This window comes from Salmo salar, chromosome ssa21 (genome assembly GCF_905237065.1).
Source record: "Salmo salar chromosome ssa21, Ssal_v3.1, whole genome shotgun sequence".
In the NCBI taxonomy this organism is placed as follows: Eukaryota; Metazoa; Chordata; class Actinopteri; order Salmoniformes; family Salmonidae; genus Salmo; species Salmo salar.
The window spans coordinates 47,976,168-47,987,062 of record NC_059462.1 but is presented as its reverse complement, the minus strand read 5'-3'; the positions used below and the strand labels follow the sequence as shown (position 1 = coordinate 47,987,062).

The 10,895-nt window shown below is 41.4% G+C and overlaps 1 protein-coding gene across 1 annotated transcript; it reads left to right on the top strand.

Annotated features, from left to right (window-relative positions):
* Positions 1-279: 279 nt before the first annotated feature.
* On the top strand, positions 280-10,532 carry LOC106582434 (NADH dehydrogenase [ubiquinone] 1 alpha subcomplex subunit 10, mitochondrial). Its single transcript, XM_014165542.2, has 10 exons — positions 280-507; positions 905-1,073; positions 1,267-1,482; positions 1,702-1,788; positions 2,020-2,141; positions 4,909-4,976; positions 5,103-5,157; positions 7,048-7,133; positions 7,290-7,398; positions 10,259-10,532. The coding sequence occupies exons 1-10, from the start codon at positions 433-435 to the stop codon at positions 10,325-10,327; spliced, it is 1,056 nt and encodes a 351-aa protein (XP_014021017.1). The 5' UTR covers positions 280-432; the 3' UTR covers positions 10,328-10,532.
* Positions 10,533-10,895: the final 363 nt, after the last annotated feature.

Sequence of the window (10,895 nt, the reverse complement as noted above, 5' to 3'; positions counted from 1 at the left end):
AAAACATCTTATAACTCTTCTGCGGTAAAATATCGTACACCCGTAGTTCTCAGCTGCCACCTACGTTCATGAAAAACCCACAACTGACTACACCATTCCACTACTTTGATCCTATCTGCTCCTGCACCATGCCAACGGCCGGGGAGGACGGGATACCACCAGTTAACACACCCTGTAACTCTTCTAAACGAGACAGTAGGTAGATCATATTTAACATTTGAAATTCCTCTTTTTCTTTCAGGCAATTCAATTGCACACTATTGATGACGTCAATATGAAGCGACTAGGGGCAAGACCCCTCCCCCACTATTGAAAACGTAAATATTAAGCGACTACGGGCAACCCCCCTCCCGACCCGTTATTGTCGCGCCTCGAAGGACTATCAAATAGAGCGATTTTGGAGACGATTTGTGGTTGTGGTGGTAAATAACCATGGCGGTACGGGTGCTCCGGTTGGTCCTCCCCTCGGGGACAGCCGTGTTCAAAATAGGGACAACTATTCAGACGGTAAGGTTGTAAAACGAATTGCCAAAATGCTCTCTCGCGCAACGAAGGGCATCAAGTTCACAAGCTTTGGTACAAGGACACCAGAACAACAATCCTAATGCTAACAGATGGGTGTTTTGTGTCTGTCAACAACTATTCTGCAATAATGTATTGTAAATAATTAACAGCTAGCTTCATTTAACTCAAACAAGATGTCTCGCTAGCTAGCTAAATTAATTAATTAGCTAACGTTTGCTAGATGCGCTCAGAAGGTTGCCTGGTGGACCAGCCATTACCGGTTGATTTTAGCCAGGACAGAAGCATGACATTCACATGCCCATTCTATTAACACTGAGTACAATTCAATATTTGATTTGTGAACTACTGTTCATTGATAAACATATATTCTGTATTTTAGGCTGGAATTCACACAAGCTCAGTAAGGAACCTGCGGTACGGTTGGTGGGCATATGCACTGGGCGAGAGGACAACTCCAAGGTTCAAGGAGAACAGCAAGATAATCTCCATTGATGGCAACCTGGCCTCAGGAAAGGGGGCGCTGGCCCAGAATCTGGCTGAAAAGCTGGGTAATGATCAGGCTGTTGTCAATGCAGTTATTGATGTGTAAACTACTTGTTTGTTAGACTTTATAAGTTGGGAGGTTAGAAGTTGATAACGCCAATCATTAACATTTTTATGACTCATTTAAAGTGCATATCAATGTGTTGTAGTTATGGTGTTCTTTGGTAGAACCAAATTTTTCTTTTTTGATGTCTGTAGGGATGCTGTACATGCCCGAGCCTGACACGCACTACTTGGACAAGATGACAGCGGAGAAGGCGCCTCTGCCAACCGCCTTTAATGGTAACTGCAGCCTGGAGAAGTTCTACAGAGACCCCAAGGCTGCTGACGGGAACTCCTACCGGCTGCAGGCATGGATGTACCTCGTGAGGCTTCTTCAGTGGTCAGACGCCATGGAACACCTGCTCACCACAGGTATGGCTGGTTGGCTAAGGAATGCGCTCACATATCACAAAAGAAATTACAGCAAAATTGTGTTAGGCTATTGGGGAAAAACAACAGACATTTAGCTCTTGACCTTATGTGTTTCTGTAGTTAAATTAATGCCTATTTATATTCTAAATGTCTGTTTGCATTTAGATCTTAAACAAACATTCTATTCATGTTCTTGTCATAAACTTTCTCTCGCTCCAGGCCAAGGTGTGGTCTTAGAGCGCTCCCCCTACAGTGACATGGTGTTTGTGGAGGCCATGTTCAAACAGGGTTACATCAGAAAGCAGTGTAAGTACTGAAATCCCTATAACAAGGGTGGAACAGATCTGAATAGTCTTTTTGTATTGTTATGAATCAGATCTGGTTTCACACCAACTTGACAATGCCATGATATTGAAAGGTCATTAGTGTTTTCAATAAATAAACAGGGTGAAGAAGCGTTGCTGTATGTCACCATAAATAACATGGGGGCATTTTACATTGCTGAGGATGATGAATCTTGTATGTTCTGCAATGCAGGTGTTGACCACTACAATGAAATCAAAGGTATCAGTATCTGTGAGTTCCTTCCCCCCCATTTGGTCATCTATGTGGACATGCCAGCAGAAGAAGTGCAGAAGAAGCTGAAGGCATCAGGCAAGGTAGTGAGAAGAAAAATATCAGCCATACTATCCTCTTCTTGGCATGTCGTCTGTCTGTGTGAAAGACCATTCATACTATCCTCTTCTTGGCATGTCGTCTGTCTGTGTGAAAGACCATTCATACTATACTCTTCTTGGCATGTCGTCTGTCTGTGTGAAAGACCATTCATACTATCCTTTTCTCGGCATATTGTCTGTCTGTGTGAAAGACCATCCGTTATGTAGAACCTGTGGAATTTGACAGACGGTTTGAATGTGACTGAATGGGTTTTATTCAAACGATTTTGAGACCTGTCCAAAAAGTATAGTAAATTGTGTGAATGCATGGCCTGCTTCATGCTTTTCATATATTGATTTACACTTCAATCCAATCAGAGACCCACAACTTTGGAAAACTGATCTAAAGTATGAATCAAATCACACAAGTTGAAAATAGCCTAGGTTTTAAGCACTGATGACTTGTCGTTAACACTACTCTGAGACTCCGTATGTAACTTGATTTGCACCGGATTCCTCCAACCTTCCGTGATTATCTTTAAAGAGGGGATTATTGCTGGGGCCTCAATGCTAATAACTACCAGGCTTTGTGAGGCCCGACTGCCTGCCTGCCAAGTGTGAGAGGTGCTAAATAGGCAGCGCATGCTGGAAAGCCACAACTCATTTCTGTAATTGTGACTGATTACCAGAGGCATTTGGCAAATTTACAAATTCAAATTAAGAACATTATTCTCCATTTGCGACAGGCTGAGCATAGTTTTTTTCTGTTTCTGAAATAGATCATAACCACTGTAGAGACTTTGAGACAAGTTTAAAATGCTTTTAGTTTAAAGCCCCAACAGCATCATATGTTCAGGCTAGAGGTAGACCGATTATGATTTTTCAATACCGATACCGATTATTGGAGGACCAAAAAAAGCTGATGCCAATTTTTATATATATTTGTAATAATGACAATTGCAACAATACTGAATGAACAATGAACCCTTTTATTTTAACTTAATATAATACATACAATCTATTTAGTCTAAAATAAATAATGAAACATGTTCAATTTGGTTTAAATAATGCAAAAACACTGTTGGAGAAGAAAGTAAAAGTAAAAAGCCAACATTTAAGTTCCTTGCTCAGAACATGAGAACATATGAAAGCTGGTGGTTCAATATTCCCAGTTTTACTTCGTAGTTATTATAGGATTGTAGTAATTATAGGAATTATGACATGTCGACTATTTCTCTCTCTATACCATTTGTATTTCATTTACCTTTGACTATTGGATGTTCTTATAGGCACTTTAATATTGCCAGCCTAATCTCAGGAGTTGATAAGCTTGAAGTCATAAAAACAGCGCTGTGCTTTAAGCATTGCTAAAAGCTGCTCGCAAACGCAGTAAAGTGCTGTTTGAATGAATGCTTACGAGCCTGCTGTTGCCTACCACCGCTCAGTCAGACTCCTATATCAAATCATAAACTTAATTATAATAAACAAACAGAAATACGAGCCTTTGGTCATTAATATGGTCAGATCCGGTAGCTATCATTTCAAAAATAAAACATTTATTCTTTCAGTGAAATATGGAACCATTACGTATTTTGGCGAACAGGTGGCAACCCTAAGTCTAAATATTGCTGTTACATTGCACAACCTTCAATGTTATGTCATAATTATGTGACATTCTGTCAAATTAATTATGGTCTTTGTTAGGAAGAAACAAAGTTCACAACAAGCCAGGCGACCCAAACTGTTGCATATACCCTGACTCTGCTTGCACTGAACGCAAGAGAAGTGCATTTATTTTAACTAAATATGCAGGTTAAAAATATATATATACTTCTGTGTATTGATTTTAAGAAAGGCATTGATGTTTATGGTTAGGTACATTTGTGCAACGGATGTGCTTTTTTTCGCGAATGTGCTTTTGTTAAATCGTCTCCCGTTTGGCGAAGTTGAAGTAGGCTGTGCTTCGATGATAAATTAACAGGCACTGCATTGATTATATGCAACGCAGGTCAAGCTAGTTAACTACACATGGTTGATGATATTACTAGGTTAACTAGTGATTATGTGAAGTTAAGTTTAATGCTAGCTAGCAACTTACCTTGGCACGTTGCAGCCACATGGTCCTTTTTGATGCTGCGTTCGGGTAACAGGTGGTCAGCCTGCCATGCGGTTTCCTCATGGAATGCAATGTAATCGTCCATAATCAGCGTCCAAAAAGGCAGATTACCGATTTGTTATGAAAACTTGAAATCGGCCCTAATTAATCGACCATGCCGATTAATCGGTCGACCTCTAGTTCAGGCATCAGTTTTAAAGTTGTTAAAAAAGCAATTGTTAGTGGACGAGTAGCATTTTGGCACAAAACCATCTGTTAACCTCCTGTAGGGTTTAAGTGGCCAATACAGGAATGAAATCAAACTGAAGCCTGGATAAGAATACAAGCGTGGTCCTTGGCATAGATCTGTATCCGTTCCCACTGAACCGTTTGATAGTGTGTGCCAAGAGTATTCTCAAGTTAGGCCTCATTACCTTTCTGCTCTACAAATCAGATCATTGAAGGTGAGAATGTGTTTCAACAGCCGTTCCAAACCGATCTTCTGCTTGTTGACCACTTTGGGTGTTCCACTTGTTAACTTCAATCCATTTAAGGCACTTACACTAAGCCAGTGAATTGTGTTGAATGTGGTGTAGTTATTTTAACTTTTCAAATAGCCTATTTACTAATGTGTGTTGTTCCTGTCTTTATTCATCTATCCTGTCTTACCCTCAGGATGTGCCCCTACCCTATCTGAAGAGCATTGAGGACGCATACAAGAAGACCTACCTTCCCAAAATAAGGTTGGTGGACTACAAAGCTGTCTATTGAAGGGAATACAATGCTCGATACCTCTGCGATGACCCCATGGATGGCTCATCATGCTGTTTAACATTTAACCTTTTTGAGAGAGTTTTTCTGTATTTCAGTGAGAATGCAGAATTGCTTGCTTATGATGCAACGCAGGCACAAGACATCGAGAGGGTAAGAAAATACAATGTGTGACTAGAGGCTAGGGATCTCCATCTTTCCCTTGTCAAGATGACTTGATGTGTATCTATACTGAACAAAAATATGAATGCAACAATTTCAATGATTTTACTGAGTTACAGTTCATATAAGGAAATCAGGCAATTTAAATAAATTTCAATAGGCCCTAATCTATGGATTTCACATTTCTGGTCTTGGACGCTGCCATGGGTGGGCTTGAAAAGGCATAGTCCCACCCACTTGGGAGCCATGCCCCACCATTCAGAATGAGTTTTTCCCCACAAAAGGGCTTTATTACAGACCGAGATACTCCTCACTTTCATCAGCTGTCGGGGTGGCTGGTCTCAGACAATCCCGAGGGTGAAGAAGCCGGATGTGGAGGTCCTGGGCTGGCGTGGTCTACGGTTGAGGGCAGTTGTATGTACTGCCAAATTCTATGAAACGACATTGGAGGCAGCTTATGGTAGAGGGATGAACATTCAATTCTCTGGCAACAGCTCTGGTGGACATTCCTGCAGTCAGCATACCAATTGCACACTCCCTGAACTTGAGACATCTGTGGCATTGTGTTTTGTGACAAAATTGCACATTTTAGTGGCCTTTTATTGTCCCCCGCACAAGTGTAATGATCATGCCATTTAATCAGCTCCTTATTATGCCACACCTGTCAGGTGGATGGATTATCTTGGCAAAGGCTAAATGCTCACTAACGGGGATGTAAACAAATTTGTGCACAGAATTTGAGAGAAATAAGCTTTTTGTGTGTATGGAACATTTCTGGGATCTCTTATTTCAGCTCATCAAACATGGGACCAACTCTACATATTGCGTTTTATATTTTTGTTCAGTAATAGATACATGGGCTCTGATACGATACAGGAACGATACGATTTGGTTTGATTTTAGAGGAATCAATCGATGCGATACGATTCGATGCACTAACATTTGTTGCATAAACACATTCATTTTTCCATTCTAAGTTAACATCTGCTTCTGATTGAGCTCATGAGCTGGGGCTTCTCTGAGCTGGATCTGTCTATGGTGTGTGTGTGTAGTCACCTGAGCTGAGCCATAAGGGAAGCTGGGTGTCTAACACTATCAGTTAGGGGGGTTTTGCTTTTTGTCCTCCACTACTTTTGCTCTGAAATCACCATCTTGCAGGACAGGCACACAGATGCAAGCAATTAGTTCATGATTTAGTGGCGTCATTCCTTACAAAGCTGTCCCACAACTTCACCACAATATTGCATCGGCACCGAAGTATGGCGATAATATCGTATCGTTGAGGTCCCTGGCAATTCCCAGCCTTATTACATTGGTTGTCACTCAATAATATAATATTGCGTGAGCCATTTTGCCTACATTTGAATGCTGAAGGTGACCTGCAGATGTGCCAGATCAGGAATAGGCCTACCTCTCGTTGGTCAGTGCACACGAAGCTGCGCACAGCGTGCAGATTGACTATGCTACAAATATTGCCTGGGGTTGTTCGGCATGGAAAATGACTTGTAGATCAATGGCTGCCAACATAATTACACGCTTAGTTTAACACTGAAGGAGAGGACACAGTTGTCACAAAATATGAGGAATTTTCCGAAGATAGAGAGAAGGTAATTTGAGCATTTAAAAATAAATATTTTTTGCGATACATAACATTTTAATCGATTTTTCTGAACAATGCATGCTATATTTGGATCGGTTTGGGTTTACACAGACTGATGTGTCTTAAACATTTGAAATGGGACCGATACGAATCGCTACATCCCTATTAGAGACATGAGAACACAAACATACTGTTGATGTTATTTTATAGGCCTACCTTATAGGCCTACAAAATCCTATTGTCAAAATAGACTTACATTTTTTAGTTTTTCTCATCTACAGATTGCAGAAGACATTGAGGACTTGAAGTTCGAGAAAGGACCTTGGGTAGAACAGGATGACGTCACATTACACTACATGAGAATGCTGTAAGTAGAACCACTTCATTTGTTCCCTAGATGTGTAGCCCTGAAACGAAGTGTTGTCGCTACATTCCTGTCACATTTAGTACATGGGTAGGCCTATATAGTATATTTTGGAGCTCTTCTCATCAGCCTGCTGTTTTCCTGCCTCTCTCTCCCCAGGGTGGAAGACAAGATGAGGGTGGCAGACCTGACCCTTGTACCCAACTTCCTCCCTGAGGTCACCATCGGAGCTCACGAGTATGACGCAGGCTACTACGCCTTCAAATCGGTAAGGGAGAAAAGCACTCTACTTATCTTATGATATACGATAACCAGACTACTTCTCTTTTTTTTTAAACCTTTATTTAACTCAGCAAGTCAGTTAAGAACACATTCTTATTTATAATGATGGCCTACCGGGGAACAGTGGGTTAACTGTTCAGAACGACATAATTTTTCCTTGGCAGCTCAGGGATTCGATCCAGCAGCCTTTCGGTTACTGGCCCAATGCTCTAACCACTAGGCTACCTGCCGCCCCTCTAATGACGGTGTGGTGCTAGATCACCTGATATATCTACACTATGAGAGAAGTGGAGAATAATGAGATTGGACCTTAACCGTGCTGGAGAATAATGAGGTTGGACCTTAACCGTGCTGGAGAATAATGAGGTTGGGCCTTAACCGTGCTGGAGAATAATGAGGTTGGGCCTTAACCGTGCTGGAGAATAATGAGGTTGGGCCTTAACCGTGCTGGAGAATAATGAGGTTGGGCCTTAACCGTGCTGGAGAATAATGAGGTTGGGCCTTAACCGTGCTGGAGAATAATGAGGTTGGGCCTTAACCGTGCTGGAGAATAATGAGGTTGGGCCTTAACCGTGCTGGAGAATAATGAGGTTGGGCCTTAACCGTGCTGGAGAATAATGAGGTTGGGCCTTAACCGTGCTGGAGAATGATGAGGTTGGGCCTTAACCGTGCTGGAGAATGATGAGGTTGGGCCTTAACCGTGCTGGAGAATAATGAGGTTGGGCCTTAACCGTGCTGGAGAATAATGAGGTTGGGCCTTAACCGTGCTGGAGAATAATGAGGTTGGGCCTTAACCGTGCTGGATAATAATGAGGTTGGGCCTTAACCGTGCTGGAGAATAATGAGGTTGGGCCTTAACCGTGCTGGATAATAATGAGGTTGGGCCTTAACCGTGCTGGATAATAATGAGGTTGGGCCTTAACCGTGCTGGATAATAATGAGGTTGGGCCTTAACCGTGCTGGATAATGAGGTTGGGCCTTAACCGTGCTGGATATAATGAGGTTGGGCCTTAACCGTGCTGGATAATGAGGTTGGGCCTAAACACTACTCCTTTTCACCCTTTTTATTTGAGTTTTTTTTTTGTGTAGTATTTTCCTTCTCTCTCTCTTTTGGGTTGTGTCCATCCACAATATTTTTTCCTCCATCATAAACTGAAATATATAGAAGTGGAATATTCTCCAAGTCATTGGCATCATCATTGTTGCAAGAAAACATTCTGTTCTGACCTTTAAAGTTTATTGACTGGAGATGAGTTGTCTGGCTGCTGCTGTAAAGTGGGAGTATATAATGTGCTACGGGATCTTTTGGGCTGACATTTTGCATGGTGTGCATTATCATACTAGAACAAGTGGGAGGATAAGCTTGGGGTTATATGAACTATGGCGAGTTTAGGTTGTCTGTTTTCTCCTCCGTACTTCTATGTTGACAAAGTTCACTTCTGCTGAAGTGCAGGGTAAGATTCTGTAACAGAGCATGTAATGTGTTTGACAAAACTAGGAACCGATAGGGGCTTGTCTGGGGATTAATTTAGGTTTCGCCAGGTAAATAAAGTTGAGTTGAACCGCAGATGCCAAGAACTCAAAGTAAAATAAAACTTGAATGCCTATCCAATATTGATATTTGCAATCAAACACCACTTCTCCAATCTTGAATTGTATTTGAAGCTGTAAATAAATATCTTTATTTTTAGCTTCTTTGGCTGTCTGATAACAGTACTGGATAAGAGAAGCAGTTGTAGGACTCTGTTAACACGACTCTTTTTATTTCTCATACTCACAACACTAATGGTGTAGCGTGGCCTGGGTGACAGAGAGCGGCTTGGCTGTATCACATTAGCACTAACGTATCACATTAGCGGTAACGTATCACATTAGCGGTAACGTATCACATTAGCGGTAACGTATCACATTAGCGGTAACGTATCACATTAGCGGTAACGTATCACATTAGCACTAACTCCTAACGTGCTGTTTTCCAAGTCTCTGGGGTGATGGATTGCAATGTCTCCCCCAGTGACACAAACACTTTGCTTTACCATTAGTCTTTACTATCATCCCATGTCCAAGGGATAGATGAGTCTTGAGTGGCTAGTTCTTCAAAGTTTAAGGGAATAAGTAGGCCCGGCTCCTTAAATCATAGGACTCTTAAACCTGCCCAAGTGTCCTGTGGAATCTCCCTTGTCTCTTCTTACCCAAGCAATTCCCACAACTGTTTTTGGACTTATGATTATTGAAACCCCTTGCTTTGGCTTAGTTTTAATGATTTGTTTTGTAAAGTGTATGCTATGACTTTCCCTCTCCTTCAGAGTGTTTCAGAACATGTCAACTATTACCCAATTGATTTAATTCCATGCTCAGTATTAAAGGGATACTTGCTCAGTATTAAAGGGCATTTTGCCAATGAGGCCCTTTATCTACTTTCAAACGAGTCTGATGAACTCATGGACACCATTTTTATGTATTTGCCTGTGGTTTGAAGGAAGTTGCTAACTAGTACTGGTGCAATTGCAAGCTAACGTTAGCTAACGCTAGTTAGCATTGGCTCGCAAAACTACCTCTAACTTCCTTCATACTGAACACAGAGACAAAAAAAAATGGTATCCACAAGTTTATCTGACTCTGGGGAAGTGGATAAAGGGCCTCATTGCCAAAATCCTGAAGTATCCCTTTTAAGTTGTTTAATTTTAGCCAACCTGTCTGTTTCTCACTTACGTTTTCTTGCTATATATTTTGCCAACTATTCCAGTTAATACAGCCCAGATGTGTTAGCATGCCTAATAGGCTATTTCCCCAGTCACTTCTCTCCATATAATTAAATTCACAAATGTTTCTTTTCTCTCCAAAAGCTCCCGGGAAAGAAGTATGCTGCAGGTTATAACGCAGATATTGGAGATAAGAACATCTGGCTGAAGTGAAGGCGTGGACCTGACTACTCTGGAGCTGATTGGTGTAGATGAATGTTTCCTTCCTCATTCCCTCCCTCATGCACCTGCTCACCCCTCCCTATGGGCAGAGAAGTCTAAATATGGGCTCATCCATTTGATCCGATCAGCAACATTCTCTTCTGTCTATGTATCAATGAGAAATTGTACGCATTAAAAACTTTTAAAAAATTCTAAACTTTTCAAAATGGCAATGTTCCTTCATGTTTAAAATATGCATCTAGCTTTTTCAAGAAAGATAATAGCAATTGGGATGAAAGAGGAGATATTTCAGCTCATCCTAAATCATATTACTGACGTTTATTCAGGAAACTTTCAAGTTTGCTGTCCCAGTTTAAGCGACTTGCATCATTATAATGTGTCCTTTTAGTCTTTTCTTTAGCAGATGCTTCAGTGACTGAGTCAGTGCATATTGAGGTGTTACAACCCCATAGGGGCTCTGGAAGCAGGTAGCCAATTCGACAGGACTTCACAGTGTGCCTGTTGTACCGAACGTGTCTGTTGTACTGAAGTGGCTCACAAACCAATTGGCTTCCAGCTG